The sequence below is a fragment of the Solanum lycopersicum genome, chromosome 12, assembly GCF_036512215.1.
Source record: "Solanum lycopersicum chromosome 12, SLM_r2.1".
Lineage (NCBI taxonomy): Eukaryota > Viridiplantae > Streptophyta > Magnoliopsida > Solanales > Solanaceae > Solanum > Solanum lycopersicum.
The window spans coordinates 30471465-30496338 of NC_090811.1; the positions used below are offsets into that span (position 1 = coordinate 30471465).

At 36.8% G+C, this 24874-nt stretch overlaps 1 protein-coding gene across 1 annotated transcript; it reads left to right on the forward strand.

The window, feature by feature from the left end:
* Window positions 1–1925: 1925 nt before the first annotated feature.
* LOC101259418 (uncharacterized) lies at window positions 1926–4512 on the forward strand. The gene is made up of 2 exons (XM_004252640.5): window positions 1926–2153; window positions 4020–4512. Exons 1-2 carry the CDS (start codon window positions 2022–2024, stop codon window positions 4398–4400), a joined length of 513 nt encoding a protein of 170 aa, XP_004252688.1. The 5' UTR covers window positions 1926–2021; the 3' UTR covers window positions 4401–4512.
* The last annotated feature ends 20362 nt before the right edge of the window (window positions 4513–24874 follow it).

Below are 24874 nucleotides of genomic sequence, written 5' to 3' on the forward strand. Positions count from 1 at the left end.
TTAAAGAGATTTTCTATAGACTTTTTGTATTTTATTAGTATTTTTTTATATATTATAAATTTATAAGTGTTTATTAACAGTTTGGTATATTACAACAGTTGCTTTTTTTTCGTTCTGTAATAATAATTATTGTGTTGCTATTTTAAAAAAATATTGAATGTTTGCTTTTCATATTAGATTCATGTTAAATTAAAAAAATTAAGTAGAGTATATTGTTAGTTGAATAATGAAAATATGATACTCCTATTGAATTGCTTATGTAGTGTTGACAGGATTTCTCAATATACCGAAGATGATTTTCACCAAAATAAAAGTCAACCTTTTGTTATTTTATAAGCAATAGATTCTAAAAAATGTAATTATTTTAGATAAAATAATATGATAAGAATGACTTGAAATTAGTTGTATATTTCCACTCTAGGAATCATATATGATATGTTTTCTAATTTATTAAATTATCGGTTATCAATTTATTTAGAGTAACTCTTTTCATTAATATTTTTTATATGAACATTGTATAATTTAACTCCCTCCTAAAATATAATTTAGAATTTACTACAGCCGCATAAACAAAAAGAAATTTTTCATGAAATTATTTTTCTTTCTTTACATGTTTCTAAAGATAACATAAAAAATTGATTATACGAAATCAACTATATTTAAAATACAAAAAGCATAGATAGTGAACAACAAATTGAAAAATATTATTTATTGAGTTTAATGATAATAATATTTGACTCGATATATTTAAACAAAAAAATTTATTCATAAATCTAATAATGTCCGCGCAAAGCGCGGATATGTTAACTAGTAAATAAATAAATGTTGCTATTGAGATAGGGTAGAGAGAAGTTAGTTAAAGTTTTTTTTTTTTTCTTTTTGAAAAAAATAGTTGCACTTACTTTGTTTACTTAAATAAGATTATACTTCACATATCTTTGCTTTTAATCAAGCGTGTTCATCAATCTAATCATATTTAACATGAATTCTTCTAGCCAGTTCAAATCCTTATTACTTACAACGTCAAACCTTTTGTAAAATAACATCACTGAAGATTTCTACTTGCAGTTGGAATGCGTCTGCAACTCCTGGTCAATGATCACATAGGAATAACTTATATATTATTGATAAGTTATTAGAACACATTATTTCTATCTCAAAATCTTCAGGGGAACTTGGTTCATAAGCTATTCTCTTTTAATCATCAAGATCAATTTTAGCTCAACTTTGTTTTTATTAATTAACCAATAAAAGTTATTTATCACTACGTCCACTAAATACGTTTCAAGGAGCTTATGAGGTGCCAAAAAATTAAATAATGCAATCTAATTGAATCTATCAAAGAATATTTTCCATCTTTGTCATTAATTTCATTCTACTTCCTTGCTAATGACATGAAGCAACACTAATGGATCTTCATTTTCTTAATATTGCTATATTAGTTTTTTTTATTGGAAAAAGCTTTGAAAATACTCCAATTTTGGTCAGAATTGATGTTACGATACCCAACTTTATGAATGACTTTTTAGCTTTGCATTTTTTTAAAGTTTTATTTTAATGGTATATATGTCCACACGTGGATACATTACTATTTAAAATGATGCAATATTTATGAAATTCACAACATTAATTCAATAGTGTAGGAGGATAAAAGGTCCTCCGTAAATTTTGATATCGTAACAACAATTTTAATTAAAGTCCGAATATATTTGAAACGTTTTTCCCTTTTATATTAAACATTAATAGTTATCATGGAGAATCCTGAATATCTGTACATGACATGATATAATAATTTTTTAATATAATTTAATATTAAAACTTAAAACAAGCCAAAGAAAAGAATGACGGTGGAGAGAAATTTGCTCTTGATCGTAGAATATTTGAACACCATTTTTCTATATAACCCTTATAATCCTAAACATTATGTTTCAAACTTTTCTCTCAGTTCTTTTTTTACCATTCTTTCATCTCTCTCTCAAGAAAAAAAGAAAAAAACAAAAACAACTAGAGAGAGAGAAAGAATGGGAGCATGCGCAAGCAAGCCTAATGTGTTAAATGGTGATGCTCCTGAAGACGCACTAGACAAGGAAGAATTGGTGAACAAGGAAGATATTGTCATTGTCGATGATGCTGATGCCAACCTTACCCCATCCGTATGTATTCATATTTCAACACACAATCTATACATATTGCTCTCTATTTACCTTCTTTTCTAATTTTATGCCTACTTTTTTTTTTCCTTCACTCTATTTAATATTTTTTACTTTACATAAGTTTAAAAAAGAATTAAAAATTGGCAAATAAGCGTGCAAACACATAAATATATTCTTTAGGCATGTATGAACATATCAATGAGTTAAACTTCTTTTAAAAAATCTAAAAATCGTTATAAGATATAAGTAATGAGCAATTGAATATTTGAACGGGAACCTAGAAGCTTATTTGGAATAATTTAATTGTTTATACAATTGTCGTTTCTAATTGTACGCAACCAATTGAATTTGGAGATCTTTTTCCGTGTAAATATATCAATTCAATCATTAAAAATTTAGGTATTAATATGAGTAATGAATTTGTAGTTACAAATGTTTCACATCTTTAATGTTTGAACGTAACATTCTGTTAGCTTCCTTCTTTTTACATTTGCATACGTATCAAGATAATACTATCACATGAAACTACTATTTTGTGGAAGCATTACACAAATTGGAATAACATATGTGTTTCTTGATTTGTCTAGTAGATCATTGTCAATTTTATGGTGCATCTTAAAAAAAATAATTATTTATGACTTCAATATACTTTATATTTACTGATATAAGTTTTTTTTTAATGAAGTATCAGTCATAAATGTATGTATAGATACCCCTTACTTAACTTACGATTATAAGACTCATATCTGATTTTGACAAAAAAATATTTGCTGAATTGTATCATAAACATGTTTTTAATAAACCTTTACAAACAAAAATATGAGAATAAATAATTATATTTTTATAATTTCTATCATTAAATTTAAAGAAAATAAAATAAAATCTTAAACAATTAAAAAGAAGACACGCTAGAGGCACAACCTAAAAATAAAAAGGAAACCAGCTTACCTTTTAAGTGATGGTGAGCAAAATAAACGGCAACCAAAATTTCCTTATTAATAGAAAAAGAGAATTTCTAATGGAAAAAAAAACAGAAAAAGTAATTTAACAATTTCATTTTGCAATTTTTATTTATTAAGCATAAGTAAAAATGAAGATGTGAAAAGCTACAAATATTGTTGTTACTATGTAGAAGTTTCAACGAAATATTGTTATATAGCAATAGTGTTTGATACAATATGAAACTACTTGTTATAAATAAATTTGCGTTTATATTTTTGTTAATGAATATTATTACTATTTAATGACATTTTCTTATTACAATTTTTAACTCGTGGATATCTCACTTATAATACAAAATGATACGATTATATGCTGATATTACTCATTTTTTTAACTTTCAATAAGTGAGAGTTATCCATGTCACAATACGCAACAAATCAGCTTAACTAATTTGCATTTGGAGGATGTTTTATAATTTCAATTGATATGAAATATTGTGATTGGCCAAAGAGAAATATTAATGTAGCTATAGTGTAAACTCATGACAAAATTATTATTTTACTAATGTAATTGTCGATTATCACCTTTTTTTTCTACACAATCAGTCACTAACCGGTATATCTTTCAGATTTGGGCGACTAATCATTTAGATGGGCTTTTAGTGACTACACAACTTGAGCTTAAGATAGTACTTTTTTTTAGCATAGATTATATATGAAATATATATAAAAAAAAGAAATATTCATCCCTTATTTAAAGTTTTTTATTCAATACAAAAACAAATTAATCTACTGATTAATGAGAGGGGATGTTTGTGATTTGACCTTTCTAATTCTACCTTATTTTGACTATGACTAGACTTCACCCTTCACAAAGAAAGAAATTAAAGCGTGTTGTTACTTTTAACATTAATGTATTTGACAGAATGAAGAAGGAAAGGGGTCAAAAGAAGTGACATTAGTAAAAGGTAATGAAGTTGAGAAGGTAGTTGATGATCAAGAGAAGAAAATAGAACATGTGAAATCACAAAATCTATCTATGGAGAGTGAAGATGAAGAGAAATTACCAGAAGAAGAAGCTCCTGCAACAAACACTACTATAGAGGAAGTAAAAGTTGCCTTTGAGGATAACAAAATTGAAGACAATGTAACTGTTACGGAGGATCTTGATTCTGATGCTCAGAAAAATAAAACAGACGAGAAGCCAATAGTAGTTGCGGAGAATCTAAATTCTGATGATCAGAAAAACAAAGCAGACAACAAACCAGTTGCCACAAAGAAAGGAAAGTTTTGGTGGGACAAGTAAACTATCATTTTTAATTTCACAACTCATTTTTTCATCAAAAAATTGTCATTAATTCCATTTTGTACTCTTCAATCTTATTCTCATTAATTTAATTCGATTGTGATTAAATTTATATGATTCATTCTGCTTCTTCATTATAGAATTGCCACCTCCGTATTAAAATATTATTGTTAGTTTTTCCATTAGCAAATCACCACTCTTCTACTTCAATATTAATTATTGTTATCTATCAATGTTTATTCATTCCAATTATTGGCCTCCAATCATTTGAGATCACACAAAAATAAACAAATAACCAAATTATTTAGTGAACACACATTTTTATGACATAAGTGGTTGTCCTGGCACCCATACTATCCTCCTGTGGGAGAACTATTATAGCACAACAACTTATTAAAAAAATAGGCATTTAAAGATACGAAAGCAAGTTTAAATGTCTAAAGGAAAATGAAGTTTTCATAAATTCTGAAAATTTAACAAAATAATTACTAAAACATTTTCGAAAAAACAATCCCTAGAAAATGAAAGTCAATGTACCAAAACTCTAATAACGAAAAGTGTAAGAATAAGGGGTAAAACCGCAAAAGCTAAAACATAACAATGGTCTAAAGAACAAGTCTATTTCGAAGAGAATGGACTAAAAACAAGAAAATTCATGGCAACCTGAAAGAACTGGCTCACCTTTAGTTAAATTGGTAGGTTATTAGCATTTTAATATAAATATTTGACATATTAAATTGTTTTATTTTGGAGTTATAAGAATGATCATTGGTAGGCATTTGTGTTTTAAACTACCAATTTAATCATGCTATTCTTCTTTGACTTGGTAGCAATGTAATGCCGTTACTTTTGGCTTTATTGGCTGAATTCATTGTGAGATAGAAACATCCCAATAAACATTGGAATAGATAACTTCCACATCATCCATTAGCATTGGTTATTGATCACTTTATTTCATTCTTAATTCCTCCATTATTATTTGTAACCTATGTAACTCCTTTGTAACCTATGAAACTCCTAAGGCCATTATCTTTTTACTACATCCATTATCTTCCTATTCATTGCTAGGAAGACTTATTGTAGTATTAGTGGTGGTCTTATTTGGTTTGAAACACACAAAAAATACAAGAGAAAACAAAGAGTGAAAGAGTTAGTCTAAAAGAGAGTTCTTATTAGTTGAAGGAAGGTGTTCTTCTTTGTGGAGCTTTGGACTCAACTCTTGTCTAGAGTTGTTGAGTTATACTTTGTGAAGGTTGTTGTATCCTGAAGGAGACAAGTCAGAGAGGACTACTGCTGGACCGGTGAAAACATTTGCTGCAGTGGGCTTGAATCTCCTTAAAGAGAGCGAGATATCCTCGCCTCAGCGTGAAGAGATTGATTTCTTCATTTTATTTTCAATTGTAATCTTGCAATTTTATTTTCTTGTAAGTTTTTTCACTAATAATTTTAAGGAGATTCAAAGATGGCTACAATTGAAAAAACCGGTGATGTCAAGATGGGATATCTTAACAAGCCATTTCGGTTCAATGGTAATCATTTCAAGAGATGGAAGGGTAAAGTACTTTTCTACTTAAGTCTTCTCAATGTTTCTTATGTATTGACCGAGAAGAATCCAAATAAAGAAGACATCACCACTATGAATGATGATGAAACTATTTCTCATCTAGAGAAAGTGGAAAAGTACGATGGTGATTCCTATAAGTGTCGGTATTATCTTCTTAATTTGTCTATCTGATAATTTTAATGATTATTATGATAGAACTTACTCTAGTGCAAAGAAAATTTGGAAGGCATTGCAGAGTAAGTATGATACCGAAGAGGCTGGAGCGAAAAATATGCAGCTAGTAGATTTTTTCGTTTCCAAATGATGGACAACAAGTCAGTGGTAGATCAAGCTCAAGACTTCATCATGATTGTTGGAGAGATTAGGTCCGAAGAGGTTAAAATTGGAGCTAACCTTATTGTTTGTGGCATAGTGGATAAACTTCCACCTTCTTGGAAGGAATTTCAAAAAACTATGCGTCACAAACAAAAGGAAACCTCTCTTGAAACCTTAATAATGAAAATCCGCATGGAAGAAGAAGCAAGGGGACAAGATGCACCTCTACAAACAAAATAGAACAACAACACACCGAAGGTAAATTTAATTACTTTGAATAATGCTACTCCTGAAACTCACAAAAATATTTCTTTAAAGCCTAAGAAGAAAAAATTCAAGAAAAATAACGGTAGACCTCCAAAGAAAAATAATGGTGAAAATCACCAAGCACAAAATCAACAAGTTCAAGAATAAAAACCATGTTTTGTTTGTGGCAAGAGTGGGCATATTGCTCGATTTTGCAGATTTTAAAAACGTGGTCCTAATCCTTGGCAAACGTTACCGAAGAACCTTTTGTGGTGGTGATTACCGACATAAACATGGTTGAGAATGTTAATGGATGGTGGGCTGATTCTGGTGCAAACTGTCATGTCTGTTATGACAAAGACTGGTCTAAAAAAATATACTCATTTTGAGGAGACCAAAACCATCATGCTTGGTGATTCTCACACTATTCAAGTGCTTGGAAAGGAAGATGTTGAATTGTGTATTACTTCTGGAAGGATATTAACATTGAAAGATGTACTTTATACTCCCTCTGTGAGAAAAAAATTGATGTCTAGTTTTCTTCTTAATAAAGCAGACTTTAAATAGATTATTGAATCTGATCAATTTGTAATAGTGAAGAAAAGTATTTTTGTGGGGAAGGGGTATACATGTGACGGGATGTTTAAGTTGAATGTTAAAATGAATAAAACTTCTACTTCTGTTTATATGCTTTCTTCTACTAATTTTTGGCATGCTCGTGTGTGTAATATTAATGATCGTTATGTTGGAATCATGAGTAGTTTAGGATTAATCCCAATGTTCAAAAAGAATTTTTAAAAGTGCGAGGCTTGTAGTAAAACCAAGATCACTAAAAGGCCTCATTTTCAAGTTGAAAGAAAAACTGATTTGTTAGAATTGGTTCATACTGATATTTGTGAACTTGGTGAAATTCTAACTCGTGCAGGTAATAGATATTTTATCACTTTCATTGATGATTTTTTTTAATTTTACATATGTTTACTTGATGAAAAATAAAAGTGATGCTTTTGAAAATTTCAAAACTTATCTCAATGAGGTTGAAAATCAGTTTGAAAGAAAAATAAAAAGAATTAAAAGTGATAGAGGTCGTGAATATGAATCAAATGAGTTTAATTCTTTTGTTAGATCATTGGGAATAATTCATGAAACTACTCCTCCTTACTCTCCTTCATCTAATGGAGTAGCAGAAAGGAAAAATAGAACTTTGGTTGAATTGACTAATGCCATGCTTAATGAGTCACATGCACCTTTAAATTTTTGGGGTGAAGCTATCTTAACTGCTTGTTATCTGTTGAATCGTGTGCCTAATAAAAAGTCCAAAATTGATACCTTTTGAATTGTAGAAAGGTTACACGCCAAGTTTGGAATATCTAAGAGTTTGATGTTGTCTAGCCTTTGTGAGGCTAATGGATCCCAAGATTACAAAGTTGGGTAAGAAAGTTACTACTTGTGCTTTTCTTGGTTATGCTTCATATAGTATAGCCTATTGATTTTTTAATCTTGAAGATAATATTGTAATAGAATATGGTGATGCTATTTTTCATGAAAATAAATTTCCTTTTGATAATAAAAATAGTGGGGGTCAAAGGACTGAACAAAATATTTTGTCACTATCTAGTTCTTCTACTTCAACTTTGAAAAATAAAGAAGTTGGTGATTTTGAGTTAAGAAGAAGTAAAAGAGATAGAGTAGAAAAAGATTTTGGTCCTGATTTTTATGTGTTTAATGTTGAAAATAACCCTCTAACTTTAAATTAAACATTATCTTCACATGATTCTATTTTTTTGGAAAGAGGCTATAAATGATGAAATGAAATATCTAATTTCTAATAAAACTTGGAAGTTACTTGATTTACCACCGGGTTGTAAAACAATTGATTGCAAATGAGTCTTAAGGAAAAAGTTGAAACCGGATGGTTCTATTGATAAATACAAGGCTAGACTAGTTGCAAAAGGTTTTAAATAACTAGAAGGCCTAGAATTTTTTGATACTTTTTCTCCGGTATCAAGAATTACATCCATTAGACTTTTAGTAGATATTGCTGCAATTTTTTATTTGCAAATTCATCAAATGAATGTAAAAACTGCTTTTCTAAATAGAGACCTAAATGAAGAAATTTATATTGATCAACCCGAGTGTTTTGTTGAAGCAGGACAAGAAAGCAAAGTATGTAAACTTACTAAATCCCTATACGACTTGAAACAGTCACCAAAACAATGACATGAAAAGTTTGATCCATTCATGATTGAAAATTGTTTGAAAACAAATGAGTTTGATAAATGCATATATCATAAGTCTTGGAATAATTCACATGTGATCGAATGCCTATATGTTGATGATTTGTTGATCTTTGGCTCTAATATGAACGTTATTGATGAAGCTAAAAGTGTTCTTAGAAGCCATTTTGATATGAAAGATCTTGGTGAGACAAATTTAATTATTGGAATAAAAATAACAAGAACATGTGAGGGGATTTTCCTTGACTAGTCACATTATGTTGAGAAAATTTTGAAAAAATATAACTTTCATGATTGCAAGCATGTTGCTACTCCTTTTGATTCAAGTGTTCATTTATTTCCTGTTGAAAGTGAAAATGATGTAATATATCAAAAGGAATATGCTAGTATAATCGGAAGTTTGAGATATGTGACTGAATGTACTAGGCCAGATATTGCATATACAGTAGGAGTACTTGGCAGGTTAACAAGCAAGCCAGGTAATGAATATTGACATGCTTTAACGAGAGTTATGAGTTATTTGATTGGAACGAAAAATTATGGTTTGTTCTTTGAAAAATATCCTGTAGTACTTGAAGGCTTTTGTGATGGAGATTGGAACACTTTGTCAGGTGATTCCTGTTCTACTACTGGTTATGTCTTGACTTTAGTTGGTGGTTCTGTTTGTTGGAAATCAAAAAAACAAACTATAATTGTTAACTCTACCATTGAGGCTGAACTAATTGATTTAGCTTCAGCTAGTGAGGAAGCAAATTGGTTAAGAGATTTATTGTTTCAAATTTCTTATTTTGAAAAACCAATTCCTCATATTTTAATTCATTTTGATAGCACCGCTGCAATTGGTATAGTTCAAAACCATTATTACAATGGTAAATTCAGACCTATAAGGAGGAAACACAGTATTGTAAGATCGTATTTGACAAATGGTACCATTAATGTTGATTATGTCAAATCTAATGATAATCTTGTAGTTCCTCTTACGAAGGCCTTAACAAGAGAAAAGGTCTGTAGCACATTGAGGGGGATGGCATTGAAGCCTACAAATCCTTGAGTCATATATGAGGAAACCCAACCTGGGGACTAGAGATCATAGAACCAGGTTCAAAGGGAAAAACTAATTATATGATGACTTGTTGTGAAAAATGCATTTTTTCCTCCCTATGACGTGAGTGCCTTGTTTTCTGTAGTTTGTGAAGGTTGAGTTGATAAAACTCTTAATGAATATATGTAGCCTGTATGGGTGGAGTGTTAAACTTACAGGAGCACTCTCGACAGATTTCACCTATGTGATGTGTGGAAGTAGGTCACTTCCTATTAGAATGTGGCTTATTCTCAAATTCACCCATGAAACCGGGATAGCACATGGCCATAATGTGCTGGCTGTTAAAGCTCATGTCAACACCTTGATTATTATGTGTGAACAGTGATATTTTATTTCCCTTAAGCAGTCATAGTTCAAGTCTGAGACCACAACGACTCTGGAGTAAAAGTTATTGTTTCACTAAGTGGAGGTTCAATGCAGAGCACACCTTCATTATGCATAGTAGTCTTCCTTCAACTGATATATACTCTCTTATCTAAATATTAAAATGAGTGGGAGATTGTTAGGTTATTAGCATTTTAATATTAATATTTAACATATTAAATTGCTTTATTTTGGAGTTATAAGAATGACCATTTGTAGGCATTTGTGTTTTAAACTACCAATTTAATCATGCTATTCATCTTTTACTTGGTAGCAATGTAATGCCATTACTTTTGGCTTTATTGGCTGAATTCATTGTGAGATAAAACATATTCCAATAAACATTGGAATGGATAACTTCTACATCATCCATTAGCATTGGTTATCGATCACTTTATTTCATTCTTAATTCCTCCATTACTCTATGTAACCTATGAAAGTCCTAACGCCATTATCTTCACCATTTACTACCTCCATTATCTTCCTATTCATTGCTAGGAAGACTTATTGTAGTATAAATAGTGGTGGTCTTATTTGGTTTGGAACACACAAAAAACACAAGAGAAAACAAAGAGTGAAAGAGTTTAGTCTAAAAGAGTTCTTATTAGTTGAAGGGAGGTGTTCTTTTTTGTGGAGATTTGGATACAACTCTTGTACAGAGTTGTTGAGTTATAATTTGTGAAGGCTTTTGTATCCTGGAGAGGAAAAGTCAAAGAGGACTACTGCTGGACCGGTGAAAACATTTGTTGCAGTAGTCTTGAATCTCCTTAAAGAGAGCGAGATATCCGCGCCTAAGCTTGAAGAGATTAATTTCTTCATTTTATTTTGAATTTTAATCTTGCAATTTTATTATCTTGTAAGTTTTTTCACTAACATAAATTCTGTCTCAATCAGTGATCTTCTAAATGAGGTCTGTTAGTAGCTGCCTAAATATGTTGTGCACTTAACAAAGAAATAACAAGTGTAGTATCAATGTAAACAATCACAGTGTATTGATAGGATCACACGAATACTCCAATAAGTGAAACATATACAAGCAGTTCCAACAGAATAGACAAACAAACAAACACACACACACACACACACACACACACACACACACACACACACACACACACATATATATAGAGCGAGAAAAGTTGTCATATTGGGGATAATGTTCAATTCCACAATTTGAATAACAAGTAGATACAACAATACATTGTTCTCTCATGGAACCCACACCCAAACTAATAGTGTGTCGAAACATGACACCAACCCAATCAATTAGTATGTCAGAACATGACACCCAGTCAAATATATGTGTCGAAATGTGACACCCAATCAATGCTTGGGTCAGAATGTAACACTGAATCCAATGCTTTTGTCGGAACGTGACACTTGATACAATCAACTCAATGACAATCACATTTACACTCATAATGCACATAATCATAGTCATACAATCAATTGTTGATTCATGACATATAATTGTTCATTCATATTCATTTTATTAGGTTTGATCAATAGTGTCTCATTCACATACATGCATACATTACAATGAAGCAATTATTGATATACGTCACAACAACATGAAATCAAATTATCACCTACCTCAAAACAAAGCTTGAATCCTCCTAAGACACTTGATCCTTCCCTCTCTGAATTCTTTCCGCTTATTCTAGTTCTACAAACAATTAATATAACACATGAAGGATCAATAATTAAGGTCTAATTTACCTGGATTATAACATAGCCAATAACCCAAGAACAAAACATGATCCTAATGTGCAGCTAAAGCTTCTTCCCACCATTAAATTCAGGCCAAAACCCTCCCCCCAACAATAATTACCCATAAATTTAAGTATTACGGATCAAAAATGGATTAAGGGAGTCAAATACTTACCTTTAGCACCAAAAATTCATGGAAAACCGTCATTAGATCATCTTGAGTTGTAACCTAACAATTAAGAACAAAGTTTTCAGAAAAACAACAAAATTGGGGTTTTCCTTGAGTTAAGTTGCGAGTTGACCAAAACCACCATAGAAGCCCCGCCTTGGCAAGATTAAAGCCACTCTAGCGGCTTTAACGGAGATAGAGAGTCAAAATTTAAGTTTTTAATCCATATTTCATTGAACACCTTCAATATTGACGTTCAAAAAGTGTCCATTCAAGCTAAAATCTATTTTGGGAGTTCTACTCGCCCGAATTTGATTTTGTAAAGTCGTATGGATTCTCTAACGTGTTATCTATCCACTCATGTGATCAAATTAACAATTAGATCCTCCATTCAATACCAGATTTCCATAGACCATACCTGAATAAGATTTCGTCCAAATCTGGTGTAACGACCTGTTTAGTCGTTTTGAGCAGCAGATTTTATTTCTGGAAAAATAGGCTGAGGCGACGGACCCCACGACGGACCGTCATGGGCACGACGGACCGTCGCAGGGTCTCGTTTCAAAACACTTAGAAAATCTGAAATTGGGTACTGAAAATCGACTCTCTGAACTTCGTGACAGAATGGCAGGACGGACCGTCATAGGCGTGACGGACCGTCATAGATTGTTCAGTGGAAATTGACTCTCTGACCCTTGCGACGACCTGCAGGACGGACCGTCGCAGGCACGACGGCCCGTCACAGGTTGCGCAATCCCAGCCTGGGTCGGATTTCTTGATACGTTTTAAGGGACGTTTTTGACTATTCTTGCCTTAATTATAAAGTTAGAGGGTTAAGGATTATAAGTCTAATTACTTGGGGGTTAAAAGAGTTAACCTTAAGTTAATTAGTGGGGTATTATTGCCATTTTTTATTTTTAATTATATACTAATTAGGGTAAAAGAAAGAGGGTTTGAATAAAGAAAATAGAAAGAACAAGAGAAAGAGAGAGAAAGTTGAGAGAGAGAGAGAGAGAGAATCGAACGAGAAGGGACAAACAAAGCTTTGGGAAAATTCTTGCTTGATTCAATTCTTCGGTGGAGGTAGGTTATGGTTTTCATGCTTTCATAAGTAAACTCTTAATAGGGAATGATATGTATTGGTAGTATTGTAAACCCTACTATATGCTTAATGGTATGTTTGCATGAATATGATTATGTGATTGTGATAAGATAAGCATGATGAAAATATTGAATCCCAAACCTTGAAAAGAAACTTTAATATACATTATTAATGATGATGCCTTGGTATAGAAGAAGGCTTGATGAATTAAAGTAATGGGATTGATGATTCCTTGGAATAGAGAAGGCTTGATGATTTACAGAATGATATTAGTGGATCGGAGTGTCACGTTCCGACACATAGTATTAGGGGATCGGAGTGTCACGTTCTGACACATGTAGGGGATCGGAGTGTCACGTTCCGACACATAGAATTAGGGGATCGGAGTGTCACGTTCCGACACATAGAATTAGGGGATCGGAGTGTCACGTACCGACACATGGTAGTAGGGGATCGGAGTGTCACGTACCGACACAAGAGGAAGAAAGATAATGAATCTTGAAAGATGATAATATACTCAACTTAATAAACTTAATTCCCAAATGAGTATGGTGTTGAGGCTTGAGCCCTCATGGATGAACTTGATGGTACTTATTGATGATTATAGTACTTGTTGTTGCTACATGTTGAGTTTTATAGTTGATTTACGATAATATTTGATATATACTGTTCCCTACTTTGAGTTGGCCGATGATATCTACTCAGTACCCGTGTTTTGTACTGACCCCTACTTTTATGTTTTTCTTCTTGTTATTTGTGGAGTGCAGCAAACGTGCCGTCATCTTCGACTCAACAGTAACTCAAGCCAGTCTTCGTCACACCGGATCTTCAGGGTGAGCTAACGCTTCTAGCTTGGACTGGATCTTCTCCTTCATGTCTTGATGCCTTGAACTTCCGGCATGGACTAGCTTCTTATGTATTTTTAGATTCTTAGAAACTTTTAGAATTAGTAGTTTAAAGTAGATGTTCTTGTGATGATGACTTCCAGGTTTTGGGAATAATAGATGTTGAATAATAATAGTTATTGATTTTATTAATGAGTTTAAGTCTTCCGTATTACTTTCTGTTGATATTATATTGAAATGTTAAGGTTAGATTTTGTTGGTTCGCTCACATAGGAGGGTAAGTGTGGGTGCCAGTCGCTGCCCGGATTTGGGTCGTGACAAACTTGGTATCAGAGCATTAGGTTCGTTGGTCTCATCACACAAGAACAGGTCTAGTAGAGTCTTAAGGAACGGCAGGGGGACGCCTTTACTTTTCCTTGAGAGGCTATAAGACTTTAGGAAAATTTCACTCTTTCATTCTTTCTTTCGTGCTACTACTTGAGTCCAATTGGTATCTAGGCGATACGAATTGGTATCTGACCATCTTTACTCTCTTTCGCAGATGGTTAGAACTAGAGCAACGACTACGTCAACACCAACACCGGCCAGACAAGAAACAACTGAGCCAACAACTGGGGCTGTGGCTCGAGGAAGAACAGCGGCAAGGGGCCGTGGTAGAGGTCATGGGAGGACGTCCTCTAGAGGAAGAGGACGAGCACCGAGCCCATCTGGTACTAGGGCGGTGACTCATCCACCGACTGAGGAAGTGATAAGAGAGGAGGAGGATGGGGTGAATGAACAAGTGCAAAATGAGGAAATGCCACCCCAACCTACCCCAGAGATGATCAATCAGGTTCTGGATTATCTTAGCGGGTTATCTGATCAGGGCCAGACACCCCCAGTTTTTTCTGCACCAGCACCTCAGGCTCCGGAGGTACAACATACGGCTACTATGGCTCCCCGCATGGATGTTCCATTGGAAATAGTCACGTTTCCACGTCTGACTACTGGGCCTATAATGACAAATGATCAGCATGAACTTTTCAGTAAGTTCTTGAAATTGAAACCTCCAGTCTTCAAGGGTGCTGAATCGGAGGATGCTTATGATTTTCTGGTTGACTGTCATGAGCTACTACACAAGATGGGTATAGTAGAATGGTTTGGTGTGGAGTTTGTGACTTATCAGTTTCAAGGGAACGCCAAAATGTGGTGGCGGTCACATATCGAGTGTCAACCAATACAGGCACCACCTATGACTTGGGCCTCATTCTCTAGCTTGTTTATGGAGAAGTATATCCCCCGAACTTTGAGGGATAGGAAAAGGGATGAGTTCTTGAGCCTAGAGCAAGGTAGGATGTCGGTCAATGCATATGAGGCTAAGTTTCGTGCATTATCCCGGTATGCCACCCAACTATGTTTCAGTCCACAAGAGCGAATTCGCCAGTTTGTGAAGGGGTTGAGGTCAGAATTGCGGATTTCGGCCTTACAGATAGTGGCAACGGCAAAATCCTTCCAAGAGGTGGTAGACTTTGTGATAGAAGTGGAAGGAGTGAAGCCAGACGACTTCACTACGACATCGACATCAAAAAGGTTTCGAAAGGGAGGTGAGTTTAATGGTTCTTACACTAGAGGACAGGGTTCGGGAAGTTACTCAGTCCGACCAATTCAGTCTTCACTACAGACTGTAGTTGGGGGACCACCTCAGACCGGTCAACACTTCTCCGAGGGGCCTATGCTTGACTCCAGAGAATGTTATGGATGTGGGGAGATTGGACATATTAGGAAAAATTGTCCCAGACAAAGTTATAGACCCCCAATAGCTAGAGGTAGAGGTGGTCATGGTAGAGGCCGTTATTCTGGAGGACGTGGTGGTCGAGGTAATGGTGGTCACCAAAATGGCAGAGGTAATGGGAAAACTGGGGCCACTACATCACAACATGGTAGGGGCAACGGACAGACGAATGATAGGGCCCATTGTTACGCTTCCCTGGGCGGTCTGAAGCGGAGGCATATGATGCTGTCATCACAGGTAATCTTTTGGTTTGTGATTGCATGGCTTCTGTATTATTTGATCCCGGATCCATATTTTCTTATGTATCTTCCGCATTTGCTAATGGTCTTAATTTACATTGTGAATTGCTTGACATACCTATTCGTGTTTCTACTCTGGTGGGTGAGTCTGTGATAGTTGAAAAGGTGTATAGGTCTTGTCTTGTAACTTTTGTGGGGAGCAATACTTATGTAGACTTGGTTATTTTAGAAATGGATGATTTTGATGTAATCCTGGGTATGACTTGGCTTTCTCCGCAATTTGCGATCTTGGATTGTAATGCTAAAACGGTGACGTTAGCCAAGCCTGGGACAGATCCGTTAGTGTGGGAGGGTGACTACACTTCCAATCCGGTGCGTATCATCTCATTTCTTCATGCTAAGAAAATGGTTAGTAAAGGGTGTTTAGCTTTCTTGGCACATCTCAAGGATGACACTACCCAAGTGCCTTCGATTGAGTCGGTTTCAGTAGTCCGTGAGTTTCTGGATGTGTTCCCTGCAGATCTTCCTGGTATGCCACCAGATAGGGATATTGACTTCTGTATCGATCTTGAACCGAGTACTCGCCCCATCTCTATACCCCCTTATAGAATGGCTCCCGCAGAGTTAAGAGAGTTAAAGGCATAACTTCAAGAGTTGTTAAACAAAGGCTTTATTAGACCAAGTGCATCTCCTTGGGGTGCTCCGGTTTTGTTTGTAAAGAAGAAGGATGGGAGTTTTCGAATGTGTATAGACTACAGACAACTAAACAAGGTAACCATAAAGAACAAGTATCCTCTTCCCCGCATTGATGACTTGTTCGATCAGTTACAAGGTGCTTGTGTCTTCTCTAAGATTGACTTGAGATCCGGTTATCATCAATTGAAAATACGGGCAACGGATGTGCCAAAGACTGCTTTTGGAACGAGGTATGGGCATTACGAATATGTAGTGATGTCTTTTGGTCTTACGAATGCCCCTGCTGCGTTCATGAGCTTGATGAACGGGATTTTTAAGCCATATTTGGATCTCTTCGTGATGGTATTTATTGATGATATATTGGTATACTCAAAGAACAAGAAGGAACATGAAGAGCATTTGAGAATGGTATTGGAAATGTTGAGGGAGAAAAAGCTTTATGCCAAGTTCTCTAAGTGTGAGTTTTGGCTAGATGCAGTGTCCTTCTTGGGGCATGTGGTTTCTAAGGATGGAGTGATGGTGGATCCTTCTAAGATTGAGACAGTGAAGAATTGGGTAAGACCTACTAACGTGTCAGAAATAAGGAGCTTTGTTGGGTTAGCTAGCTACTACCGTCGATTTGTCAAGGGATTCTCTTCTATTGCTTCCCAATTGACGAACATGACTAAGCAAAATGTTCCATTTGTATGGTCGGACGAGTGTGAGGAAAGCTTTCAGAAGCTCAAGACTTTGTTGACTACCGCACCTATCCTTACCTTGCCAGTAGAGGGTAAGAACTTCATTATTTATTGTGATGCATCCTATTCTTGTTTGGGTGCAGTACTAATGCAAGAGAAGAGTGTGATTGCTTATGCTTCAAGGCAATTAAAGGTGCATGAACGTAACTATCCAACTCATGATTTGGAATTGGCTGCGGTAGTGTTTGCATTAAAACAATGGAGACACAATTTATATGGGGTTAAGTGTGAGGTCTACACGGATCATCGTAGCCTTCAGTCTGTCTTTACTCAGAAAGATTTGAACTTGAGACAGAGGAGATGGATGGAACTACTGAAGGACTACGACATCACTATTTTGTATCATCCGGGGAAGGCGAATGTTGTAGCGGATGCTTTAAGTAGAAAGGCGGGAAGCATGGGAAGTCTAGCTCACTTGCAAGCTTCTAGACGCCCACTGGCTAGAGAGGTTCAAACTCTAGCTAATGACTTGATGAGATTAGAAGTAAATGAGAGGGGAGGATTGTTGGCTTCTGTGGAGGCAAGATCTTCCTTTCTTGACAAGATTAAGGGAAGACAGTCTGATGATGAGAAACTGCGCAGAATTCAAGATACGGTATTGCGAGGAGAGGCTAAGGAAGCACAAATTGATGAGGAAGGTGTTTTGAGGATCAAGGGAAGGGTATGCGTACCCCGCGTCGATGATTTGATCAACACTATTCTGACAGAGCCTCATAGTTCAAGGTATTCGATACATCCGGGTGCAAACAAGATGTACCATGACCTAAAGCAACACTTTTGGTGGAGTAGAATTAAGTGTGACATTGTGGATTTTATTGCCAAATGTCCAAACTGTCAACAAGTAAAGTATGAACACCAAAGGCCCGGAGGAACACTTCAGAGAATGCCCATTCCGGAATGGAAGTGGGAAAGAATTGCAATGGATTTTGTGGTTGGTCTTCCGAAGACAATGGGTAAGTATGACTCCATTTGGGTGATTGTTGATAGGTTAACTAAATCTGCTCATTTCATTCCGGTCAAGGTGACTTACAATGCAGAAAAGTTAGCCAAACTTTACATCTCGGAAGTGGTGCGATTGCATGGGGTTCCACTATCCATCATATCAGATAGAGGTACGCAGTTTACTTCTAAGTTTTGGAAAACATTGCATGCGGAATTGGGTACTAGGTTGGACCTTAGTACTGCGTTCCATCCTCAGACCGATGGTCAGTCTGAGAGAACGATTCAAGTGTTGGAAGATATGCTTCGTGCGTGCGTGATAGAATTTGGTGGCCATTGGGATAGCTTCTTACCCTTAGAAGAGTTTTCATACAATAATAACTATCACTCAAGCATTGATATGGCTCCATTTGAAGCATTGTATGGTAGGAGATGTAGGTCTCCCATTGGTTGGTTTGATGCATTAGAGGTTAGGCCTTGGGGTACTGACCTTTTGAGGGATTCGATAGAGAAAGTGAAGTCTATTCAAGAAAAGCTTCTAGCGGCGCAAAGTAGACAAAAAAAATATGCAGATCGAAAGGTTAGAGACTTAGAGTTCATGGAGGGTGAACAAGTCTTGTTGAAAGTTTCACCAATGAAAGGGGTGATGCGGTTTGGTAAAAGGGGTAAACTAAGTCCAAGGTACATTGGACCATTTGAAGTACTTAAGCGAGTAGGAGAGGTGGCTTATGAGTTAGCCTTGCCTCCAGGGCTGTCCGGAGTGCATCCGGTATTCCATGTGTCTATGTTGAAAAGATATCATGAGGATGGAAATTACATTATCCGTTGGGATTCAGTTTTGCTTGATGAGAACTTGTCTTATGAGGAGGAGCCTGTTGCTATTCTAGATAGAGCAGTTCGCAAGTTGAGTTCAAGAGAGATTTCATCCATCAAGGTGCAATGGAAGAATCGACCGGTTTAAGAAGCCACTTGGGAGAAGGAGGCGGATATGCGAGAAAAATACCCACATCTGTTTAAAGATTCAGGTACTCCTTCTCGCCCTTGTTTTTCTTCTTGTGATTGTTCGGGGACGAACGATGGGTAAATTGGTATCTATTGTAACGACCTGTTTAGTCGTTTTGAGCAGCAGATTTTATTTCTGGAAAAACAGGCTGAGGCGACGGACCCCACGATGGACCGTCATGGGCACGACGGACCGTCGCAGGGTCTCGTTTCAAAACACTTAGAAAATCTGAAATTGGGTACTGAAAATCGACTCTCTGAACTTCGTGACGGAATGGCAGGACAGACCGTCACAGGCGTGACGGACCGTCATAGATTGTTCAGTGGAAATTGACTCTCTGACCCTTGCGACGACCTGTAGGACGGACCGTCGCAGGCACGACGACCCGTCACAGGTTGCGCAATCCCAGTCTGGGTTGGATTTCTTGATACGTTTTAAGGGACGTTTTTGACTATTCTTGCCTTAATTATAAAGTTAGAGGGTTAAGGATTATAAGTCTAATTACTTGGGGGTTAAAAGAGTTAACCTTAAGTTAATTAGTGGGGTATTATTGCCATTTTTTATTTTTAATTATATACTAATTAGGGTAAAAGAAAGAGGGTTTGAATAAAGAAAATAGAAAGAATAAGAGAAAGAGAGAGAAAGTTGAGAGAGAGAGAGAATCGAACGAGAAGGGAGAAACAAAGCTTTGGGAAAATTCTTGCTTGATTCAATTCTTCGGTGGAGGTAGGTTATGGTTTTCATGCTTTCATAAGTAAACTCTTAATAGTGAATGATATGTATTGGTAATATTGTAAACCCTACTATATGCTTAATGGTATGTTTGCATGAATATGATTATGTGATTGTGATAAGATAAGCATGATGAAAATATTGAATCCCAAACCTTGAAAAGAAACTTTAATATACATTATTAATGATGATGCCTTGGTATAGAAGAAGGCTTGATGAATTAAAGTAATGGGATTGATGATGCCTTGGAATAGAGAAGGCTTGATGATTTATAGAATGATATTAGTGGATCGGAGTGTCACGTTCCGACACATAGTATTAGGGGATCGGAGTGTCACGTTCCGACACATGTAGGGGATCGGAGTGTCACATTCCGACACATAGAATTAGGGGATCGGAGTGTCACGTTCCGACACATAGAATTAGGGGATCAGAGTGTCACGTACCGACACATGGTAGTAGGGGATCGGTGTGTCACGTACCGACACAAGAGGAAGAAAGATAATGAATCTTGAAAGATGATAATATACTCAACTTAATAAACTTAATTCCCAAATGAGTATGGTGTTGAGGCTTGAGCCCTCATGGATGAACTTGATGGTACTTATTGATGATTGTAGTACTTGTTGTTGCTACATGTTGAGTTTTATAGTTGATTTACGATAATATTTGATATATACTGTTCCCTATTTTGAGTTGGCCGATGATATCTACTCAGTACCCGTGTTTTGTACTGACCCCTACTTTTATGTTTTTCTTCTTGTTATTTGTGGAGTGCAGCAAACGTGCCGTCATCTTCGACTCAACAGTAACTCAAGCCAGTCTTCGTCACACCGGATCTTCAGGGTGAGCTAACGCTTCTAGCTTGGACTGGATCTTCTCCTTCATGTCTTGATGCCTTGAACTTCCGGCATGGACTAGCTTCTTATGTATTTTTAGCTTCTTAGAAACTCTTAGAATTAGTAGTTTAAAGTAGATGTTCTTGTGATGATGACTTCCAGGTTTTGGGAATAATAGATGTTGAATAATAATAGTTATTGATTTTATTAATGAGTTTATGTCTTCCGCATTACTTTCTGTTGATATTATATTGAAATGTTAAGGTTAGATTTGGTTGGTTCGCTCACATAGGTGGGTAAGTGTGGGTGCCAGTCGCTGCCCGGATTTGGGTCTTGACAAACTTGGTATCAGAGCATTAGGTTCGTTTGTCTCATCACACAAGAACAGGTCTAGTAGAGTCTTAAGGATCGGTAGGGGGACGCCTTTACTTTTCCTTGAGAGGCTATAAGACTTTAGGAAAATTTCACTCTTTCATTCTTTCTTTCGTGCTACTACTTGAGTCCAATTGGTATCTAGGCGATACGAATTGGTATCTGACCATCTTCACTCTCTTTCCCAGATGGTTAGAGCTAGAGCAACGACTACGTCAACACCAACACCGGCCAGACAAGAAACAACTAAGCCAGCCACTGGGGCTGTGGCTCGAGGAAGAACAGCGGCAAGGTGCCGTGGTAGAGGTCATGGGAGGACGTCCTCTAGAGGAAGTAGACGAGCACCGAGCCCATCTGGTACTAGGGCGGTGACTCCTCCACCGACTGAGGAAGTGATAAGAGAGGAGGAGGATGGGGTGAATGAACAAGTGCAAAATGAGGAAATGCCACCCCAACCTACCCCAGAGATGATCAATCAGGTTCTGGATTATCTTAGCGGGTTATCTGATCAGGGCCAGACACCCCCAGTTTTTTCTGCACCAGCACCTCAGGCTCCGGAGGCACAACATGCGGCTACTATGGCTCCCCGCATGGATGTTCCATTAGAAATAGGCACGTTTCCACGTCTGACTACTGGGCCTATAATGACAAATGATCAGCATGAACTTTTCAGTAAGTTCTTGAAATTGAAACCTCCAGTCTTCAAGGGTGCTGAATCGGAGGATGCTTATGATTTTCTGGTTGACTGTCATGAGCTACTACACAAGATGGGTATAGTAGAACGGTTTGGTGTGGAGTTTGTGACTTATCAGTTTCACGGGAACGCCACAATGTGGTGGCGGTCACATATCGAGTGTCAACCAATAGAGGCACCACCTATGACTTGGGCCTCATTCTCTAGCTTGTTTATGGAGAAGTATATCCCCCGAACTTTGAGGGATAGGAAAAGGGATGAGTTCTTGAGCCTAGAGCAAGGTAGGATGTCGGTCAATGCATATGAGGCTAAGTTTCGTGCATTATCCCGGTATGCCACCCAACTATGTTTCAGTCCACAAGAGCGAATTCGCCAGTTTGTGAAGGGGTTGAGGTCAGAATTGCGGATTTCGGCCTTACAGATAGCGGCAACGGCAAAATCCTTCCAAGAGGTGGTGGACTTTGTGATAGAAGTGGAAGGAGTGAAGCCAGACGACTTCACTACGACATCGACATCAAAAAGGTTTCGAAAGGGAGGTGAGTTTAATGGTTCTTACACTAGAGGACAGGGTTCGGGAAGTTACTCAGTCCGACCAATTCAGTCTTCACTACAGACTGTAGTTGGGGGACCACCTCAGACCGGTCAACACTTCTCTGAGGGGCCTATGCTTGACTCCAGAGAATGTTATGGATGTGGGGAGATTGGAAATATTAGGAAAAATTGTCCCAGACAAAGTTATAGACCCCCAATAGCTAGAGGTAGAGGTGGTCATGGTAGAAGCCATTATTCTGGAGGACGTGGTGGTCGAGGTAATGGTGGTCACCAAAACGGCAGAGGTAATGGGCAAACTGGGGCCACTACATCACAACATGGTAGGGGCAACGGACAAACGAACGATAGGGCCCATTGTTACGCTTTCCCTGGGCGGTCTGAAGCGGAGGCATCTGATGCTGTCATCACAGGTAATCTTTTGGTTTGTGATTGCATGGCTTCTGTATTATTTGATCCCGGATCCACATTTTCTTATGTATCTTCCGCATTTGCTAATGGTCTTAATTTACATTGTGAATTGCTTGACATACCTATTCGTGTTTCTACTCCGGTGGGTGAGTCTGTGATAGTTGAAAAGGTGTATAGGTCTTGTCTTTTAACTTTTGTGGGGAGCAATACTTATGTAGACTTGGTTATCTTAGAAATGGATGATTTTGATGTAATTCTGGGTATGACTTGGCTTTCTCCGCAATTTGCGATCTTGGATTGTAATGCTAAAACGGTGACGTTAGCAAAGCCTGGGACAGATCCGTTAGTGTGGGAGGGTGACTACACTTCCAATCCGGTGCGTATCATCTCCTTTCTTCGTGCTAAGAAAATGGTTAGTAAAGGGTGTTTAGCTTTCTTGGCACATCTCAAGGATGACACTACCCAAGTGCCTTCGATTGAGTCGGTTTTAGTAGTCCGTGAGTTTCTGGATATGTTCCCTGCAGATCTTCCTGGTATGCCACCAGATAGGGATATTGACTTCTGTATCGATCTTGAATCGGGTACTCGCCCCATCTCTATACCCCCTTATAGAATGGCTCCCGCAGAGTTAAGAGAGATAAAGGCACAACTTCAAGAGTTGTTAAACAAAGGCTTTATTAGACCAAGTGCATCTCCTTGGGGTGCTCCGGTTTTGTTTGTAAAGAAGAAGGATGGGAGTTTTCGAATGTGTATAGACTACAGACAACTAAACAAGGTAACCATAAAGAACAAGTATCCTCTTCCCCGCATTGATGACTTGTTCGATCAGTTACAAGGTGCTTGTGTCTTCTCTAAGATTGACTTGAGATCCGATTATCATCAATTGAAAATACGGGCAACGGATGTGCCAAAGACTGCTTTTCAAATGAGGTATGGGCATTACGAATTTGTAGTGATTTCTTTTGGTCTTACGAATGCCCCTGCTGCGTTCATGAGCTTGATGAACGGGATTTTTAAGCCATATTTGGATCTCTTCGTGATGGTATTTATTGATGATATATTGGTATACTCAAAGAACAAGAAGGAACATGAAGAGCATTTGAGAATGGTATTGGAAATGTTGAGGGAGAAAAAGCTTTATGCCAAGTTCTCTAAGTGTGAGTTTTGGCTAGATGCAGTGTCCTTCTTGGGGCACGTGGTTTCTAAGGATGGAGTGATGGTGGATCCTTCTAAGATTGAGACAGTGAAGAATTGGGTAAGACCTACTAATGTGTCAGAAATAAGGAGCTTTGTTGGGTTAGCTAGCTACTACCGTCGATTTGTCAAGGGATTCTCTTCTATTGCTTCCCAATTGACGAACATGACTAAGCAAAATGTTCCATTTGTATGGTCAGACGAGTGTGAGGAAAGCTTTCAGAAGCTCAAGACTTTGTTGACTACCGCACCTATCCTTACCTTGCCAGTAGAGGGTAAGAACTTCATTGTTTATTGTGATGCATCCTATTCTGCTTTGGGTGCAGTACTAATGCAAGAGAAGAGTGTGATTGCTTATGCTTCAAGGCAATTAAAGGTGCATGAACGTAACTATCCAACTCATGATTTGGAATTGGTTGCGGTAGTGTTTGCATTAAAACAATGGAGACACTATTTATATGGGGTTAAGTGTGAGGTCTACACGGATCATCGTAGCCTTCAGTATGTCTTTACTTAGAAAGATTTGAACTTGAGACAGAGGAGATGGATGGAACTACTGAAGGACTACGACATCACTATTTTGTATCATCCGGGGAAGGCGAATGTTGTAGCGGATGCTTTAAGTAGAAAGGCGGGAAGCATGGG